The sequence below is a fragment of the Megascapheus bottae genome, unplaced genomic scaffold (assembly GCF_031878675.1).
Source record: "Megascapheus bottae isolate mThoBot1 unplaced genomic scaffold, mThoBot2.hap1 H_1, whole genome shotgun sequence".
Classification (NCBI taxonomy): Eukaryota; Metazoa; Chordata; class Mammalia; order Rodentia; family Geomyidae; genus Megascapheus; species Megascapheus bottae.
In genome coordinates, this window is record NW_028327858.1 from 1,971,597 (window position 1) to 1,992,940 (window position 21,344).

The 21,344-nt window shown below is 39.8% G+C and overlaps 2 protein-coding genes across 2 annotated transcripts in view; one reads left to right on the top strand and one right to left on the bottom strand.

Moving 5' to 3' along the window:
• The window catches only part of LOC150038988 (kinetochore-associated protein NSL1 homolog), a 20,789-nt gene extending 16,895 nt beyond the window's left edge, over positions 1–3,894 (bottom strand). Inside the window, exons 1-2 of the mRNA XM_090328078.1 lie at positions 3,439–3,894; positions 1,082–1,160 (exon numbers count right to left, since the gene is read on the bottom strand). Coding sequence (XP_090184204.1) covers positions 1,082–1,160; positions 3,439–3,672 — 313 coding nt within the window. The 5' untranslated portion in view covers positions 3,673–3,894. The remainder of the gene's footprint in view (positions 1–1,081; positions 1,161–3,438) is intronic.
• LOC150038989 (deoxyribonuclease TATDN3-like) lies at positions 3,668–19,347 on the top strand. The gene is given in 10 exon segments (XM_090328079.1): positions 3,668–3,926; positions 6,206–6,238; positions 7,325–7,398; positions 7,926–8,010; positions 9,291–9,353; positions 10,585–10,694; positions 11,417–11,472; positions 13,626–13,738; positions 15,391–15,471; positions 18,584–19,347. Coding segments are annotated over 10 exon segments (885 nt in total). The 5' UTR covers positions 3,668–3,875; the 3' UTR covers positions 18,803–19,347.
• The last annotated feature ends 1,997 nt before the right edge of the window (positions 19,348–21,344 follow it).

Consider the following 21,344-nt stretch of genomic DNA (forward strand, 5'->3'; position numbering starts at 1 on the left):
AAGAACTAACAGCAAAATTTTCTGGGAACAGTATTATCTTACTGTTGAGAAGAAAAAATTATAACCACAGAGGGTTGGTTGGCAGGCTTGGAACAAGTTCAAGGGTAGAGATGGATATGTGATCATAAAGCAGTGACATCAAGCTATGCCAGTGCCCACTGACACTTCTGTAAAGGTAGCCCCATTCTGGACACTGTTACACAGGTACTGGGAACTCTGCCCCTTCTCACAATGACTCACAATGATTTACTAAACTGTTTTCTTCCTATATTGATTTAGTGTATGTGTGTGTACTGGGGTTTGAGCTCAGGGTGTGTGCATTTGTGTGTGTGTGTGTGTGTGCTGGGGTTTGAGCTCAGGGTCTAGGCACTGTACCTGAGCTTTTTTGGGTAAAAATATTTTATTTTTAAGATGGTATCTAAAAACACAACTTCATCCTTAGATTGTGCTTACAGTTTAATTTCACATTTCTAAAAATACTTCAGGGGCCGGGAGTTTGGCCTAGTGGTTAAAGTGCTTGCCTAGCATGCATGAAGACCCGGGTTCGACTCCTCGGTACCACATACATAGATAAAAGCCAGAGTGGTGCTGAGGCTCAAGTGGTAGAGCTCTAGCCTTGAGAAAGTCCAAGGACAGTGCTCAGGCCCTGAGCTCAAGCCCAGGACTGGCAAAAAAAAAAAAAATAAATAAATAAAATAAAAATACTTCACTACCCATTCTAAGAATCAGTGAGTTAAAAAAAAAAAAAAAAGCCTAACTGCCTTTATAAGGATCTACAGGAATTTTCTGGCCTGTTTCTTTTGGGGAAAATTCTAGAGTGTTTGCCAATAAACTATTAACAAAAGTAACTTTGAAGATTAATCAGATGACAATCCTGTTTAAAATATCAGATATTATTTTTGACAGTGCAAGGTACCTATTGCATCTTAGTTACATTATAATTTCAATAGTTTTATTTTAGTTTCCTCTGTTTACTTCTCTAGTATTTTTAAATGACATCAGTAGATCCTTAAAATAGCATTCAGAATAAAACTAGCTGTAAAAAATAACTCAAATTAATGACAGAAGTTTAGTCACATACCTACAAAACAATTATCTGCAGCCTCCTGCCATGCTTGCCCATTAATGCTGACATTCTCTTGCACAGATGATTCAAAAGTCTGCAATAAATTCACAGCACTTAAGTATTTAAAACTAGTTTTAAATACTGAATTAAAACATTTTGGCAAAATAATAATTTTAGTCAGACTACTGTGACTGTGACCGTATACTTGGGAAAACATAAGGAAGTTAGAATTTTGGCTCAGAGAATGCAGATCTTGGGTGGCTGCTCTATTGCTTTTAGTCTGGGGCTAGGCACAAATACTATGGAGGAAGGGCATGGCAGAGGAAAGATGTTCACCTCAGGGCAGTAAGAGGAAGGAACCAAGGTGGAAACATTATCTTTCAAAGGTAACCTCCAGAAACCTACTTTCTTCAACAAGGCCACAGGCCTCATCTTCTACAACCCTACCACCTACCAAGTTTGTTAAAAATTTCAATACATCAATGGATAAATTATTAATTAGGTCACAATTCAATTGTTCCTAGAAATACCTAGAGGTACTCTTTTTTATTTGGGGGGGGTAGGTCATGGACCTTGAATTCACCTGGGTGCTATCTCTGAGCTCTTCAGCTCAAGACTACCTTACCCTTGAGCCAAGCCCCACGTCCCATTTTCTAGAGATTAATTGGAGATAAGAGTCTCAGGTCCTTTTGTGCCGGGCTGGCTTTGAACATTGATCCTCAGATCTCAACCTCCTGAGTAGCTAGCATTACAGGTGTGAGCCACCGGCTCCTAGAGATATTCTTTATAATTTCCTCAGCACCAATTAAGTTGACAAGATTAACTATCAAAAGTTGGGCAAGGTGATTTATACTGGTAATCTCACTCAGGAGGCTGACAATAAGAAGATCCAGGTCAGCTCAGGGCAAAAGTTAATGAAACCTCCCTCATCCCAATCAATAGCTGAGTGGTGTGTGTTTGTCATCCCAACCATGAGAGAAGCATATAGGACAACAGTACAGAATGGTCCAGGGAAAAATAAAAGACCCTGTCTTCAAAAATACCTAAAGTAAAAAGAGCAAGTATGGTTGAAGTACCAGAGTAAACTCAGTGCTTTTACCTAACAAGAGCAAGGCCTTGACTTCAGCCCTCAGCACCATCAAGGGAAAAAAAAGAAAATATCACAAATAATTTCAGACATGTGACACAGGATACAAATAAAAATAGTAGACTAGCCCATTAGTATATTTACTCTTTTAAGATTTTTAAATTATTATTCTTAAGATTGCACTTGAATCATTGACTTTACCTACATCTTAGCTGGGAGTCATTATGCTGTCCACAAGAAAATTTGTAACTTAATTTTAGAATATTTCTATAAGCAATAAAAATGAACTTTTTAAAGCAAGGAAAGAATAATGCCCAACTCAGTTGAATCAGGGGTACAAAGAGTATGTATATATACTGGTGAGAGTCAACAAGACATGCTTAAAAGAAAATGAAATTATTAGCTGCATAACTGCATGTGATCCCAGCATTCAGGAGGCTGAGGCAGTCGGATCATAAGTTCAAAGCTAGATTGGGCCATACAGTATAGACTGTGGTGTCTCAAGAAAAACATGCAGAGCTCTGACTCAATGGTAGAGTGTCAGCTGAGCAATCAAACTGAGTGAGTTCAAAGTCTAAGTTCATACTCTAGGACCAGCCAAAAACAAAACAGTAAAAGCTAAAAGCTATAACTCTATAAAGGACTACACTTTTTAGAGATGTATCTAAAAGTATGTAGGATGCAATAACTCAACATTTGAGACTTGCTTAGATCTAGGCCTCGAGCAACAGCAATGTATCATTTATTTTAGACTTATTAAACCTGTTTGTTTTTTTTGCACTATTCAGATGTTCAAAGTAGGCAAAAGTCAGATCTCAGGCTGACTTCCAGTATTATACTTTCCTACAGAATTGCTCATAGGGTCTGCATGCCTGCACCGTTCACCAGCGAAGTCACTAACCCACTTCGTACTTAGCCAGTCTGAAAGGAGATGCGCTGTAAATAAAAGTCACTTAGTGTGAAACGCACGCAACGCAAGACACCCCATTCACGCGTCCACTACTACTGTGCACGCTGGAATAAAGAAAAGATTGCTTCCGTCCGTTTCCTCTGACTTTAACACCACGTCCTGTGGCTCGCCCTGCAGTTCTACTGCACCGGGCGGGCCTGAGGAATAACACCAGGAGACACCGCTATCTGTGCCCTCCCCACTCGCCATTCTCAGGCTGTTTTTACCACATACGGGGACCGCGCTAACTACCCCGAGGCCTAGCGTGGGGTCTTTCGGGAAACTTGGGGTGTGGGACAAGGCAGAGATCAACCGCGGGGCGGACGCGGCCCGTACCCACTGCAAGTCCCGCAGCGCCGGCTCCCGGATCTCCTCCGGCAGCGCGTCTCCGAGCTGCTGCACCAAGCGGCCGCACAGTGCTAGCACTTCCGCCACGGCCCGCTTGGAAGTGCAGGGCACTCGGAAGTCCTCTCGGGGAAGACACGAGGCCGAGGCCTGAAGGGCTGTCCCGGCCACGGACTCTTCGTCCAGCGGAGTAGCGGTGGCCACAAACGCGGGAAAACTCGCCATCTTCCCCGTTCGAACTATGGGCGGGGACTCCGAAAGCGGAAGGAAGAGTTCCTGGTGGTGCCAGGAGCCCGCGTCCGGCCGGAAACACAAGCCGCTACCGCCACAACGTTCCAGTTCCGGTTCCGGCTCGGGCTCGCGCTCCGGTCCCCGCTCCGGCCCGGTTCCTCGGACGTGTTTCAGGAGCTGCCACGGGGGTGGTTGGCATGGGGCTGGTGGACTGTCACTGTCACCTCTCCGCCCCGGAATTTGACAGCGTACGTGAGAGCCGAGGCGAGAATCGGGGGTGGGGTGGGCGGGGGCGGTTTCCGGTCCCTGCCTTTAAATTACCTTCTCAAAACGACCCCCGCCCCGGTCATCCTCAGGCTCTGCTCGCTGCCCCCTTTGTGACATGATGGATATCTTGTGGCACTTCAGTCATAACTAATCTTTCTTTCTGATCGCCATAAAGCTTGTGCTTGCGGTTTCTGGTTTCAGGAACCCTTCCTCCTATTCCCTCCCCCCCCCACCCCGTTTATTCCAGCCCTCAGTTTACCTGACTCCCCATCTGAGACTTGGGTCTCCAGGTCTGGTCGGGGAGAGAAGCAAACCAAGGAGTGAAGCGCAGAGAAACACACGCATACACATACTGAGTTAGCAAACCAAAGACTGATCATTGACGAGAAGTGGGCATGTATTTCAGGGGAAATTTTAGGAGATGACATTTAAGCCTGGGAAGCCAGTTAGCCAAGCAAGGGGGAGAATGTATTGGGTGAGGAAAGCAGGCAGGTTGTAGTCCCCACCCTCACTCCCACCCCTGCCCCCAGCCAGACAGCATAGAATCTGACCTAGTTACCAGGAAACTGTATGATCCTGATGAATTAGAAAAATACTGGAATGAAACTACACTGGAGCTGTTTGCAGGGGAGGGGCAACATAGAGATCTGTAATAAATTTGGATCACACAAAAAACACAATTCAAATTCATCAAAGTTTGTGTTGTTCTTAAGAAAAGCTGGTGATGGGCCGGAGTTTGGCGTAGGGGTAGAGTGCTTGCCTAGCATGCACGAAGACTAGGGTTCGATTCCTCCTTACCACATACATAGAAAAAAGGCCAGAAGTGGTGCTGTGACTCAAGTGGTAGAGCTCTAGCCTTGAGAAAGTCTAAGGACAGTGCTCAGGCCCTGAGCTCAAGCCCAGGACTGGCAAAAAAAAAAACAAAAAACAAAAAACAAAACAAAAAAAAAACAAAAAAACAATGGAAGACTCATCTCCAATTAATCACTAGATAAAGGGGAAGAGGGGCTGTGGCTCAAGTGGTAGGGTGGTAGCCTTGAGCTGAAGAGCTCAGGGACAGTGCCCAGGCCCAGAGTTCAAGCCCCTTGACCCACAAAAAAAAAAAAAAAAGCTGGTGACAAGAACAACAAAAAAACTGACAGGATCTCCATTTAAAGACCATTTTGCTACTGTGTGGGAAATGGGTGGAGGAGTGGATGCTAGGACCAATTAAGAAGCAGTTTGCAGCATAATAGTTAAGTACAGCAGGGGAGTCTGAGGGAAATAGGTATAATTTATGTATATTTATATATTATAGATGTTTTATATAAATTTTGGGCAGATATGGGGCTTGAACTCAGGGCCTGTCTTGGCACTGTCCCAGAGCATTTCTGCTCAAGGCAAACACCCAACTATTTTGAGCCTCAAAGTGCCACTTTTAGTTTCTGATGGTTAATTGGCGGTAAGAATCTTATGGACTTTCCTACCTGGGATGGCTTCAAACCTTGATCCTTAGATCTCAGCTCCCTGAATAGCTAGAATTACAGGCATGAACCACCGGCACCCAGCTTCAAGGTATATTTTAGAAATGAAACCCAGACTACCTGCTGAGGAATTGGACGTGGAAGCAAAGGTAAAGGAGATATCTAAGATGACTCGGACGTTTAGCTTATGCTGTAGGGAGGACTTGGAGCAATTTACGGAAATGAAGACCAAGAATGGATGAAAATGGGGAAGTGAGCAGGAGGGATAGTTTGTGGGGAGACAAGATTTATGTCAGGACACATTGGAAAGCCTGATCCCACCACAGTGAAGAAACTACATAAACATTTAAAAATGTGAATTATAATTTTGGGAAAATTAAAAGCTAGATATAGAAGTTGGGGATTCTATATAATGATATTTAAAATCATGAGAACAGATGAAATTATTTCAGAGATCCAGTCAAGGAGACTGGAAAATAACCACAGGGAGAATTAATGTTGTGGAAGCCAAGAACAGGAAACAGGATGAGTAGGAAAGAATAGACAAGTGAAGGATCCAGAAGCTGCTGAAGAATGGAGTAAGAGGAGGACAGAAACGTGTCCTTTATTATTTGACATTAGAGGCATCTGTTTAATGCAGTGGGAGCAAGGGCCAGGCTACTGAAAGAGTAAACAGGAGCTAGGTCAGTGGAGTCTTTACTTTCATCTACCCAGTTGCCACTCTACATTGATATACACGGCCAAAGACCAGTTACTTATTCACCTAAAACAATTGTGATTACTTATGTTTATTTTAGGATCTGGATGATGTGTTGGAAAAGGCCAAGAAAGTAAGTTAATTTCTATAAAATTGTCCTCCCTCTTTGTTTTGTTTTTGTTTTCTGCTAGTTTCAAGTTGTTTTAGCTGGATACTATGTTGTTACATCTGAATAGTATGTATAAACAAGTAGCATTTATTAAGTGGTTACTATGTGTTAGGCACTAATCTGAGTCCTTTTCTGAGAAAGCTAATATTGTGCAACTCTGTTTGATAGATGAAAGTAAGGCCTAGATACTTGTAACTAGTCCACAGACACAGAGTAGTGAAGAGATAGAGGAGATAGCTTAGTGTGAGTTCAAAACATGTTCCTGTGGCCACTGTGCTTAGTCACACTAAAGAATGGATTGGTCCATCTGGTACTTTTTAAATTCACAGCATTATGGACATCTGGGATATATACATACATATATGTATATATATGTATATAGAGATATATTTTTTTTTGGTTGTTTGGCTGTGGGGCTTGAACTCTGGGCCTGGATCCTATCCCTGAGCTCTTCAGCTCAAAGCTACCACCCTACCCCTTGAGCCACACCACCACTTTCTGTTTTCTGGCAGTTAATTGGAGATAAGAATCTCGTGGACTTTAGTGCCCAGGCTGGCTTTGAACCACGATCCTCAAATCTCAGCCTCCTGAGTAGCTAGGATTACAGACAGATCTGAGCCATCATATCTAGCTTATGTGGGATATATTATAAAAGCTTTCTCAAACACTTTTACTTATTAGAAAAAATGATCATTATTTTAGTTGTGTTCATGAAGTTAACTGCAAGTAGAGTTTTGGCTCTTCTCAGACAGTGAAAGATTCATGAAGGGTTATTAGTTTTACATATAGCCAGGTTTTACTGTGGAGGGTAATTAGGCATGTAGGCTTTTTGCCTTAATGAATTACATAGGCCTAGTGATCTTAGGCATGCAATTTAACTCTATCCAGAACTGACCTCTGATTCAATTCCTTCTGACTTCTGAATTCAATTCAGAGTCAATGAGATAGCATTATTTTCATTGAACTTAGGGTATGGACATAGTAAGTTTTTATTTAATGTGTGTATTATTTGACTCCCCCCCCTCCTCTTCCTCGCTTTCTCTTTTTCAGGCCAATATTATGGCCCTTGTGGCAGTTGCTGAACATTCAGGAGAATTTGAAAAGATCATACAACTTTCAGAAAGGTGCTACTTTTAATTAAGATTTTTGTTGTGTTTGTTGTGTAGCTCGAGCAGGTCTTGAACTCATAGACTCAAGTAATTTTCATCCGTTAACCTTTCAAATACTGGTACTGCTGTTGGCTGCCATTATTAGATTTTATGATTATAAAAAGAAGCTCCTGATAGGTCAGGAGGCATGGTTCAAGTGATAGCACAAGGTCCTGAGTTCAAACCACAGTGCTGCCAAAAGAAAAAGAGATGCTAATAAATCTAATGTTAGGTTTATAATCAAAGATCTCTACTTCATGCTTTTTGTAATTAATTGGAGATAAGAGTCTCAGGGTCTTTTCCTGCCTTGGCTAGATTTGAATTGCAGTCATTAAATCTCAGCCTTCTGCATAGCTGCCACCAGTGCAGATGCATTTTAAAAGAGAATGGAGGTGGGGGCACAACATCATAGCCCTAAAAAGAAATTCTTTTGTACATATTCAATGACACTATAGTCTCCTAGAAAACTGTTTCTGCTTTCTTAATTTATTCTGCATTTTTAGGTACAAAGGGTTCCTCCTGCCATGTTTAGGTGTTCACCCAGTGCAAGGACTTTCACCAGAAGACCAAAGAAGTGTCACATTAAAGGTAACCAGTCACACTAAACAAAAACCATTACAATTAATAACTTTTTTCCCTAGTAAACTTTCTATTTCTAATTTATATTCTAAAAAAAGTAACCCAAAAAGAGAAAAAACTCTACCTTTTTTCAAAATAATGTCTGTTGGTAGTAGAGAAAAGTTGAAATAGTCTAAAGGCTCAGAATTATAGATATCATGAAATAATTTGTAGCATCATAAAATATAATGCATTTATTAGGAAATGAGGATTATCTATTATGTTCTACCTCCCTCTTCATAATTCTCTCTTATTCTGTTTTTTTTTCCTGTTGTTTTTGTTTTGTTTTGTTTTTGCCAGTCTTGGGGCTTAAACTCAGGGCCTGGGCACTGTCCTTGGACACACTTTACTCAAGGCTAGCACTCTGCCACTTGAGCCACAGAACCACTTCCAGCTTTTTCTGTGTATGTGGTTCCAGGGAATTGAACCCAGGGCTTTGTGCATGCTAGGTGAACACATTACCACTACACCTCGCTCCCAGCCCAATTCTCTCTTATTCTGATGATCCTCAATAGAATTATTTTGCAATGCATATATTCTAAAATTAAAACCTACAAAGTAGTCTTCTTCCTTATTTGGAAAACAATGATAACCTTCGCCCCACCCCTTCCTACTCCCTCCCCGACAAAATAGTTTAAAAGTTACCCATAAGCCATTTTGCATATGTTTGTCTTTCCCTTGCCTTAGAAGCAAGCTGTGACTGGATTGATACTCTTACATGGGAAAGGTGGCATGAATAAAATCCACTGTACACAGTTCCTTCAGTAGTTAATGGACAAGCAAGACTATAAAGACAAATGAAATCAATGAAATAAAGAACAAAGCGAGCCTGGGATTATGGCTACTATAAGTTTATTACCAGTAGTACTATAAGAGAGCAGAACACAAGATGGTCCCCAAAACTCAAGTGCAGTGGTGACCACTTGGTGGCTCACTTCTCTCTTAGCCGATCCAGGAAATCCAAATCATACCTCCCATCAAAGATGCCTCCAACACAGGAGGCAATGTGTAAGTGGGAATCTTCATAAGTCATAGTTTTATAGTCTGGGTAGATGTGTGATATGCTTGTACTTAGATTTATAGATAAAGCTAGTCACAGTTATAAAAAAGATTACTGTTCCTACTTCACTGACCGGTTCAATGTATTAAATGTATGTGAAGCATACATAGCATAGGCACATAAGAAATGCTCATTGATTATTACATCTCTTCTCTTTCCATATTAACAAATATAGTTTTTTCTCTCTCAGGATTTGGATGTAGCTTTACCCATTATCGAGAATTATAAGGATCGGTTGTTGGCAATTGGAGAGGTAAAAACCCTTTAGCTGATCAAATAACTTATAATCTAGATCTGCATATGATATATGAGTAATCTTTGGTTCAGTTTTAGTGACTGTAACTGACCTGGATAATTATATTCACCTTGTTTCAGCTAACTAATAATGCGTTCATATTTTGTCAGTAAGCAAGAATATTTGGGGATGAAACTACACAAAGCCTAACATAGGCTTGTCTTAATAGGAAAAGGCCATGCTAGTAGTATTTCTAAATACTTTGCTTTTTAAAGTAAGTTTAAAGCAAGTTTAAGTAGGCTACCATTTTCAATTAAGGACCATTTTGTTTAAATTATTTATAATGGAGAACACTTTAATCAATTAGTAAAAATTCCATTTCTAATTGAAGATCAAAGATGAATAATGATTAAATTCAGAACATAGGTTACAGAATGCATCAAAAATCATATCAAAGAACTCTACTGTCCAGTGCAGTGACCATTTAAACTATGACTAATCCAGATTAAGATGTGTTTTTAAAAGTGTAAAACACAGGGGCTGGGCATTTGGCCAAGTGGTAGAGTACTTGCCTGGCATGCATGATGACTAGGGTTTGATTTCTTGGTACCACATGCATACAAAAGCCAGAAATGGTGCTGTGGCTTCAGTGGTAGAGTGCTAGCCTTGAAAAAAGCCTAAGGACAATGCTCAGGTCATGAGTTCAAGCCCCAGGACTGGCAAAAAAAGAAAAAGAAAAAAAGCACAGGGTATTGTGGCTCTCCTAACTACTCAGGAGGCTGAAATCTGAGGATTGAGGTTCAAAGCCAGCCTGGGTACTTAAGTCTATGAAACTCTTTCCTCCAGTTAACCACCAGAAAACTGGAAGTGGTGCTGTGACTCAAGAAGGCGGGTGGTAGCCTTGAGGTGAAGAGCTCAGAGACAATGGCCAGGCCCAGAGTTCAAGCCCCATGACCGACTTAAAAAAAAAAGTGTAAAACACTATGAATTTCAAAGTTTTAGTTCTCCCTCCCCAAAAGATGTAAAATAACTCAAATATTTACAATGATTACAAATTAAAGTAGTATTTTAGATCTATTGGGTTAAACATTATTAAAATTAACTTCACTTTTGTTAATTTTAATGTAACTACTGTAAAATATAAAGTTACATATAGCTTCTAGTTGTGGCTCATGTTATGTCTTTATTAGGTAGTACCTCTTTGAGAAGGGATCACTGAATCATGTCTTCTCTACTTTTTCTGTTGTAGGTTGGATTGGATTTCTCCCCCAGATTTGCTGGTACTCAAGAACAAAAGGAAGAACAAAGACAAGTTTTGATCAGACAGGTCCAGTTAGCCAAAAGACTAAACTTGCCTTTGTAGGTTAATTAATCATATTTCTATGCTAATAGTCAAAAAAGCAAATTGAGCTTGATGCTGATGGCTCATGCTTATATAATCCTAGCTACTGAGGATGGTAGTTTGAAACCAACTGTAGCAAGAAAGTCGGTGAAATTCTTATCTCCAATGAGCTACTCAGAAAAAGGGTGGAAGTGGTGCTATGGCTCAAGTACTAGAGTGCTAGCCTTGAGCACAAAAAGGCTCAGGGACAGTGCTCAGGCCCAGAGTTCAAGCCCCAAATTCAGGAGAAGGCAAATTAAATAATAGTCCAAGAGTCTTCCTGAAGTGGAGCCTTATGCCTCTTTTTCTGTGCAGTACTGTAATACATTAAAAATAATATTTTGGGGCCAGGAGTGTGACCTAGTGCATGCCTAGCTCGTACAAGCCCTGGGTTCAGTTCCTTGGTACCACATACACAGAAAAATCCGGAAGTAGTGCTGTGGCTAAAGGGCATAGTGCTAGCCTTGAGAAAGGTCAAGCTCCAGGACTGGCAAAAAAAATTTTTTAGTATTCTCAAAAGTGGTGCTGTAGCTCAATTGGTAGAGTGCTAGGCTTGAGCTGAAGAGCTCAGTGACAATGCCCAGGCCCAGAGTTCAAGCCCCACTCCCAACACACTCCCACAGAAATATAATATTTTCATAATACTTCAGGTTTAAACAGTAATTTCAACTTTAAAAGGAATTTTGTTGTTGTTAAACAGAAATGTCCACTCACGCTCAGCGGGAAGACCTACCATCAGCCTCTTATGTGAACAAGGTATTTAGGGTTTTGAGAAAAATGTGCCTATTGGTCAAATTTAACAATTCCAGTTCGGACTTCCATAGAGCAAACAGTATTTTAATTTTAATGGGGAAAGAGTACAGATGGAAATAAGCTAAAGTGATTTTGCCCATCAGACTATTGTTTACGAGGATTTTAGTATGATTATACATTTATCGGGTCAAGACAGAGCAAATGAAAACTTAAGTAATTTAAATTCTTTTTTTTTTTTTTGTATATCTGCCAGTACCAAGGCTTGAACTCAGGACTGATGTTCTCATTTGGCTTTTCTACTTAAGCCTGGTGCTTTACCACTTGAACAACATCTCCTCTTCCAGCTTTTTGCTGGTTAATTGCAGATTAGAGGTTCACAGATTTGTCTGCCTGGGCTGGCTTCAAATCTTGACTTTCAGATTTCAGGTTCCTAAGCGCCTAGCCTTACCAACATAAGTCACCTGTACTTGGCTTAAATTCCTTAATTTAAAAATTAGCATCTTAGATTCTAAATCACTTTATTAATAAGAAAAAAAAGGACAAGGAAGGGCAACAAACTGCAGTCACATTGGATCACCATTATTCTATGTGTTTTCTGGCTGTTGGTATGGATAGTAGGTGGTACAGATTGTGGCTCTCACATAAAAAGTACAGTGGATTATCATTATTCATATTTCAAAAAAATGCCACCTGTGGAAGAAATATACTTTTAAAGTTCATCTGTACATAAGGAAAACTGACAGAAATTCATGAGGGTACATACAGGTGCATATGTGTTTACAAGAGCACACATTGGTTGCTTGTGACCTAAACTGATTATGTCATTCATTGTGGTTACAGCACACTAATAGTCACACCATTGATGTAATTGACTGACCCAGGAAAGTATTTTGTTCTCAGTGATGAATACTAAACTCTTCAGAAATCACTGAAAGCGTGGGGATTTTTAATAAAAGTTTTTATTAACACTGAGTTTTTAATCATATTTCAAATGTCATATTCAACAAAAAAGTATTCAAGAAAGGAATTTCTATGTGCAATCATTGGCACATAAATTTAAGAACAGAAAATTAAAGTCTTTGTATGTCATAGATACATGTTGATCTATATATCAATATATGTCTATAGAATATATCCCATCATCGACTATATGTCCATATAGATATATATATTTGTATCTCCAAATTCATGTCAATGACCTGGAGTACCTGAGTATTGAGTCATCAGTCTTGGGTTGTTTGGACTACTACCCACATATCAAGGAGACCATGTGCTTTTTGTTCCTTTAATCTTGGCTTACCTCACTCAACAAGATTTGTTCTAGTTCCATCCACTTCCTAGCAAATGCCATTATTTTATCTTGTCTGGTGGCTATGTAGAATTCCATTGTATATATGTACCACATTTTTTTGTATCCATTCATGAAAGCGTGGTTTTTCATTCAAAGTGAGAGACTGTCCTTTAGAAGCTGGAGTTGGTAGGACTGAGAATGCAGCTCAATGGTAAAAAGCTTACCTCACATAGACCAAGCTTGTTTATGTGGTGTTGAGGATCAACTTGAATTAGTTTTTGAAACCAACTTTTCACTAATTTGTTAGTCATTTAGCTCGGTCTTCTACCATTTTTGTTTGGGAACATCAATTTAACTGCCTAAAATTCTGTTAAGAAGTGATAGTTTTGTGGGGCCGGGAGTTTGGCCTAGTGGTTAAAGTGCTTGCCTAGCATGCATGAAGACCCCGGTTCGATTCCTCGGCACCACATACATAGAAAAAAGCCGGAAGTGGTGCTGAGGCTCAAGAGGTAGAGCTCTAGCCTTGAGAAAGTCCAAGGACAGTGCTCAGGCCCTGAGCTCAAGCCCAGGACTGGTAAAAAAAAAAAAAAAAAAAAAAAAGTGATAGTTTCACAATTTACAGACTTACAGAAAAGATCTGATGGTACAGGAAGCTTAATTTAAATTGTATGATTCTATTTTAATAATTATATTCTAATGGTTGTTTATTTTTCTACTCATTGAACACTATGTACTTACACTTTAGAAGTCATAGACTCTCATTTTTATTTCCTAAAGACAAGCATCCACATAAGTTTCAGATCTCCTTTGTTGGGTTTGATTAGTGACAAACTCTTGCTAAGGAAATATGTCTTTCATTTGGGAGGTGCTGACAAGGTGTTGCTGCATGCGTTTGATGGTCGGCCATCCATAGCCATGGAAGGAGTGAGAGCTGGGTTCTTCTTCTCAATCCCGCCTTCCATCATAAGAAGTGGACAGGTAAATTCTTCCATTAAAACCTACCCAACACTTTGTAAAGTCCAATTAAAAATACAAGTGTTGAGGCCAGGAGTTTAATCTAGTGGTAGAGTGCTTGCTTAGCATGCACTAAGACCTGGGTTTGATTCCTTGGTACCACATACATAGGAAAAGCTGGAAATGGTGCTGTGGCTCAAGTGGTAGAGCACTAGTCTTGAGAAAGTCCAAGGACAGTGCTTAGTCCCTGAGTTCAAGCCCCAGGACTGGCAAAAAAATAAAAAAATGCAAGTGTTGAGCTAAGTGCCATTCTCTCTCAAAGGCTTTTCTGTCTACATTTTCTTCACTGTAAAAACATTCATAAAAAGGATATAGTAATTGGAGCTGGGCTCAGTGGTTCACGCCTGTAATCCTAGCTACTCAGGAGGCTGAAATCTGAGGATCAAGGTTCAAAGCCAACCCAGGCACAAAAAGACCTGAGACTCATCTCCAATTAACCTCTAGAAAATGGGAAGTGGGGCTTCGCTCAAGGGTAGGGTGGTAGCCTTGAGCTGAAAAGCTCAGGGACAACGTCCAGGCCCATGACCCACAAAAAAAAAAAAAAAAAAAAAAGGATATAGTAGCTGGGTGCTGATGATACAGCTACTCAGGAGGCTGAGATCTGAAGATCTGATCAAATGGTAGAGCATTAGCTCTCTGTTACTACGTCTAGCTATCTAGCTCTCCATAGCTCTTACTATACTATTCTAGTTACATTTTTATTTATTTTATTTTATTTTATTTTGCCAGTCCTGGGCTTAAGCTCAAGGCCTGAGCACTGTCCTTGGATTTTTCTCAAGGCTAGAACTCTACCACTTGAGCCTCAGCACCACTTGAGCCTTTTTCTAAGTGTGTGGTACCAAGGAATCGAACCCAGGTCTTCGTGCATACTAGGCAAGCACTTAACACTAGGCCAAACTCCAGGCCCCTCTAGTTACATTTTAAAAATTAATCTCGAGACTCTGCTGCACATAGGCACACACAAAAATTAAGTTCAATGCTTGGTGCTGGGGGCTCACATCTGTAATCCTAGCTGCTCAAGAGGCTGAGATCTGAGGATCATCATCCAAAGCCAGCCCAAGCAGAAAAGTCCATGAGACTCTTATCTCCAATTAACCACAGAAAATCAGAAGAGGTGCTGTGACTCAACGCCATAGAATACTAGACTTGAGGAAAATGCTCAGGAATAGAGCTTACGTTATGAGTTCAAGCCCTATGAGGGGAGAGGGGGAAAGAATGATAAGAAAAAATACTGAATGTGGCAGTGATGGAGAAGATGACATCTCTTCCTTGTATCAGTGAGCATATATGATATTAGATGTTTGAATGTCTTGCTTGGGTATTCTGTGTTGGCTTTTTTTTTTGCATTATAAGTTTATTATCTAAGTTGTACAGAGGAATAATCATTTAACAAATGATATATGCCTACTTTTTGTTATGGTTACTACACTTTGGTTTCCTGAAAGTTTTGGACCATATTTGTCAATGAGTGTTAATATATTTTAACATAACTAATAGTTAATAATGGAATATTGTAAATACAGTAAACATTTGGTAGCACTTGAATATTAAAACATGATTTTTAGATTCTTGCGGAATGAGGCATTTCTGATGCTTTAAATTTTATTTTCTCTAAGAAGCAGAAACTTGTGAAGCAGTTGCCTTTAACATCTATCTGCTTAGAAACAGATTCTCCTGCACTAGGGCCAGAAAAACAGGTAAGTGTTTTTCTAATTTTTAGATTAGATTGTAGCTTTCATTTGAGCTATTTTCAGTTTGGCTGTGTATTTCACTATTGTATAAATACAATTGAATCCTAATGCTTAGTTGAGGGTTCATATTAACTTAGTGTTCTTTTCTAAATAACTGTTGTCTCCAGAGGATTTGATAGGGGACATAGCCTAATTTATATACTAGTAACTGTAAGTAAAAAAAAAAGTGACAACAATCAAAAAGACTTCAGTCTTGTTAGCCATCAGCTGACTTCGTACATGACTTAATCTCTTTGAAATTTATTCATGTATAAACTGTTGATATAATAATGTCGTACTTTAAGGACTATGTTATGTATCACACAAAGGAATCTATGAGAAAGTGTGCAGCAGTAGCTGGTAGTAAGTAATCATTAAATGTCCATTCTTCTTTCAATCAGCTTCTTGTAGTGAGATTCTATTTCTTTTAGTACAAGTATTGATAAAACGATACATTTACTTATGTAGTGTAACATTTTGTAATTAGAGACCACAAAAAGTCTTATTCTAAGTTTGTTACTTTTTCATATAGCTTCTGTTCCAGATGATAATTTTCTAAATTGTAACCACATTCTCTGCTTTATTTGGTTTAGATAATGCCTTTTACACTTAATGTGCAATTTAACAAGATCTGGGACTGGTCACCAGATCTTCTTCTCCATGTTTTTTGCCAAAGAACTAGCACTAGGAATTGAGAGGTTTTTTAGAAGCAGTGGAGATTAGGTATGACTAGTAGGAAATGAGAATTACTTGTGAATGAAGTGGATATTTGATAAAGTCCCAGCTAATTATACATATTATAAAAATGTGTGAGAGAATGAATGAGAATGAGAGAATAGAAGACTGTAATGCTAGTTATTTCTATTTGAGTGTATAGAATTGCCTTCCTGTTCAATACAAAATGGAAAGGAAAGAACCTAAAGCAGTGTGTGTGTGTGTCGGTCATGGGACTTGAACTCTGGGCCTGGGCATTGTCCCTGAGCTCCTCAGCTCAAGGCTACTGTTCTAACCCTTAAGCCACAGTACCACTTCTGGTTTTCTAGTGGTTAATTGGAAATAAGTGTCTCAGCCCAGTGCCCAGGCTGGCTTTGAACTGTGATCCTCAGATCTTAGCCTCCTGACTAGCTAGGATTACAGGCATAAGCTACCATGCCCGACAGGACCTAACAATTTTTCCACTAAACAGGAATAATTGTTTAGTGTGTGTCCATCCTGGGGCTTGAACTCAGGGCCTGGGCACTGTGTCTGAGCCTTTGTGGTCAAGGCAAGTGCCCTACCATTTGAGCCACAATTCCACTCCTCGCTTTTTGGTAATTAAGAGTCTCACAGACTTTCCTGCCCAGGCTGTCTTTTCACACTTCGATCTTCCACTCAGCTTCCTGAATAGCTAATATTACACATGTGAGCCACTGATGCCTTTAGCAGAAATAAACCTTGAATACAATTGTAACTCTTTTTTTTTTGGTGCCAGTTCTGGGGCTTGAACTCAGGGCTGGGCACAGTGCTCTACTACTTAGCTACAGCTCAATTTCTGGCTTTTTAGTGGTTACTTAGAGAAAAGAGTGTCATAGACTTACCTGCCTGGGCTGGCTTTGAACCATGATCCTCAGACCTCAACCTCCTGAGTAGCTAGGATTATAGAAATGAGCCACTGGCACCAGGTGCAAGTCAATTTTATATTTATATTTTTGTCAGTTTGATATAAAAAAAGTTTGTAGCAACATACTCAATAAACATTTATATAAAATTTTCTCTGATTGTGATGGTATAATTCCAGGGCTTGTGAGCCAGATTGTGCTACATAGCATGGATCTTTCTCAAAAACACAAAGAAAAAGCCAGGCATGGTGGCTCATGCCTGTAATCCTAGCTACTCTGGAGTGCGAGATCTGAGGATTGCCGTTCAAAGCCAACCTGGGCACTAAAGTCTGTGAGACTCTTATCTCCATTTAATTACCAGAAAACCAAAAGTGACGTTGTGGCTCAGAGTGGTAGAGCACTAGCCTTAAGCTGAAGAGCTCAGGGACAGAGTCCAGGCCCTACAATTGACAAAAAAAGAAAGGGGTAGGGGGGAAGAAGGAAGGAAGGAAGGAAAAAAGAAAAAGATATACAAGTTAGAAAACAGAAAAATCATAAGCATGAAAATAAACGCATTGAAACATTACTACCGTATTATAGAAGGTAGGAATATAAGTAAAGTTCAATTGCTTGGGTGTAACTCAGCTGGACTGCTTTGTAGCTGCTTTGAACTCCTTGCCTGTTAAAAGGGATATTAATGCTAATTGTACTTATCTTAGAGCTATATTTTTTGCCTGTCCTAGAGCTTGGACTCAAGGCCTGAGCACTGTACTTGGGCTTTCTCATGGCTAGAGTTCTACCACTTGAGCCACAGCATCACTTCCAGCTTTTTCTATGTATGTGGTACTGAGGAATCAAAACCGGGTCTTAGTGCATGCTAAGCAAGCACTCTACACTAGGCCAAACTTTTTGAGGATTAAATGAAATATTCCATGAGACGTTTAGAACAAAACCTCATCTACAAAAAGCTACTAAATATAAAAAGCAACATAGACTTAGAATCTTGTAATCAATATAACAGTCATACTTTTCTCTCTCATTACCTGCCCCAATTTCAAACTAATAAAATAAAAATAAAAGCAGGGTACTGGTGGCTCATGTCTATAATCCTAGTTACTCAGGAAGCTGAGCTCTTAGGATCACAGCTTGAAGCCAGCCAGGGCAGGAAAGTCTAGGAGATTCTTATCTCCAATTAATTCCCCACCGCCACCACCACAGGAAAGCCAGAAGTGAAGCTGTGACTCAAGAGATAGAGCGCTAGCCTTGAGCAAAAAACAGAAGACATAAAATCTCAGAGACAACACCTAGTCTCCGAGTTCAAGCCCCAAGACCAGCTCAAAATAAATAAAGCAGAGCAAAAATAAGGGAAACAAAAAAATTATGTGTGCAAAAATAAAAGGGGTTCATTATCAGTTGTTATGAACCCATTTTCTTCTGTTTAGTCTCTAAGAATCTGCTTCCTTTTTGATGTTAAGATTGTAGTCTACTTTGCTCTGTTTCAGACACGGAATGAGCCCTCCAACATTTCTGTTTCCGCTGACTATATTGCCCAAGTGAAAGGAATCTCAGTGGAAGAAGTTATAGAAGTGACAACACAGAATGCATTGAAACTATTTCCCAAACTTCAATATCTGCTGCAGAAATAGCATCAAAACCACCCACTTCAGGACAGCAGTAGGAGGCAGCATTTGCAAAAAGGAAACATTATGAATCTGTATTGAAGAAGCCTATGGGAATACCAATTATAGTTTCAGATAAATTATCTTAGAGACAGGACAAGTGAAACCTTAGGTTCTGACTCTAACCTCTGCTACTTTTCACTTCTCCAAATCATGGCAGGAGACTGGGAAACACTATTGCTTGCTTTTCCTTACCCAGACCACTAAATAGAGTCACTGTACCATGTGAATCAGACAGTCACTTCTAGGAAAGAAGCTCTGCCAGATAAGGTGTATCATTCTTGTGATAAGTGGAGAGCAGGTCAAACTCTGATCCTTCACACTTGCTTAGCTTTCATAGGATTTAACCAATAAAGGGAGTGTCAGTTTCTTATGCTACCAGAAATCTCTTTTCTGAGTTTATAAAATTTTTAGTACTGACTTCTCTTTAAAAGCAAAATGTAAACGATTTTCACATTGCTCTTAAGAGTTTAACTCCTGAGGCCAATGCCTCGTATAGTCATTATTAAATAATGACATCTAAAAGTTTACTTAATAAACTGATTTTAAGTTTCAATCCAAGTTTTGTCAAAAAAATTAAAATGTAAATGGCACTATTAAAATGAGTATGACTTTCTTTGTAACAATACTTTATGTTTTCACATTTAAAAAATCTTATGTGTAAAGAGTTCTACAGTCAGGAAATGGTAGCTCATGCCTGTCATCCTAGCTTCTAAGGAAGCAGAGATTTGAGGATCAAGGTTTGAAGCTGTCCTGAGCAGGAAACTCCAGATTTTTGTCTCAATTTAGCCATCAAAAAACAAAGTGGAGCTGTGAAATGGAGTTATGACTCTGTAAAACATTAACTTTGCTTGAAAATTAGAGAATGAATTCAAACCCCATTAATGGCTTAAAAAATAATTAGTTCTGCAGGTAGATGGTTGCCCAACAATGTGAATGTACTTTATGCCATGACTCAACGCTAATGATCTTGGTCAGAGTCTAGCTTGGGAAGGCTGCCAATGTTGCCTGCATTGTCTAGCTCCAGTAGCTAGGTAGGTGGATTCTTTATGGGTCCAGTTTGGTGTCAGGAATTTGTCTTTTCAGCCTACCCACAGATGATTCAGTTTTCTGATATTTGAGGATTCTCTCCCTGGAAAGTGAACATGTCGACCTTATTCCTCCACTTTTCTTATGGCTCTGACAGATTTTTAATTAGAAGCAAAACTTATTTCCAATTAATCACTAAAAAAACAGAAGTGGAACTGTGGCTCAATGGAAGGGCAGTAGCCTTGAGCTGAGGAACTCAGGGACAACACTCAGGCCCAGAATTCAAGTCCATGACTCACAAAAAAGTAATAATAATAATAAAAGAAACAGCATCTCCTGTTGTTCAAGACTTGTTCTATAGAGCACAAAACAGGCTTGCTTAAGTTCCTGATAATAACTGTCTCCTTCAGGCAAAGGTTGGGTTGCTTACCATTAGGGACCCTGAGTTATGAGGTATATCCTGTATGTGTCCCATGTACCCCTAAGGACTTCGTGGCCTGAAAGGACTTGAAGCAGTGGGAAAAGTCAGTCCAAGCATGAGGCTTGTGCTGTACTCAGTATAGTTGTTTGGCTCTGTTAGTGCCTGTGAAACTATGGAAGGCCAGCTCTTCACAGTCCCTGAATGTAGACATGTGTATTTGCCATTTGGAAAGTGAAAACTTATTTAGGTTTGGGCTCGATATTTATTTCTCATAGTCTTTGTTTTTAAATGTAGTCCACGCTGGCCTTGAGCTGAGGACTGGAATCTTGGAATCTTGGAATCTTCCCCCTTAACTCCCTGAGTGCTGCTGGGATTTTCAGATGTGGGCTGTCCTGCCCTTGGAGTCTTTCCCACACTCTGCTATCCTAGCTGAGCCAGGGGTGTAAGCCAGGTGGCTTCTCCTGATCTGTTTCTCAATGAGAATACTTTGACTTTCTATGAATATGAGCTTTTTATGGAGACAGAGTAACCAAGTAAAAGGTGAATGTTTGATTAATGTGAAGACAAATGCCAAGAAGCAGCTTGGTTCCAGGCCCAGCAGTGCTTTGCTTGCCATATGGAATAGGCTTATTAATTACAAAAAAAGAACACAAGCTGAGTGGAAATTTGAAATGCTGCTCTCTAAGAAGCAATGAGATCAAGCCAAATATGATTCTAGCAATGCTCATTTGGAGGATGAGAAATGAAATATAACAAAACCCTCTAACTACCAGCAACATATTTAATCGCTCCAGGATGTGCAGTAGTCATCAAAACCATAGGTCTGACAAAGTAATTTAAGTAATTGATAATTACAATTTAGAAGCAAATGTTAAATTTGAGCAAGTACCAACCTTCTGACCAGTGGAATGGATCAGCATATTCCTACAATCTATAGAAATAAATGTGAACTAATACTTAACTGCCGGGGCCAGCCGGCAGCAAACCAGGGTTCGCAGATTGGGGTTCCTGAAATAGGGGGCAAGGACTAGGAAGAAATAGAAGAGAGACAGACACACAGGGTCCGGGATGTCGGGATGTCTATAGCCCAGGTAAAGACTGCCCGTTTATTGTCAACTCCAGCTTATATCCCTT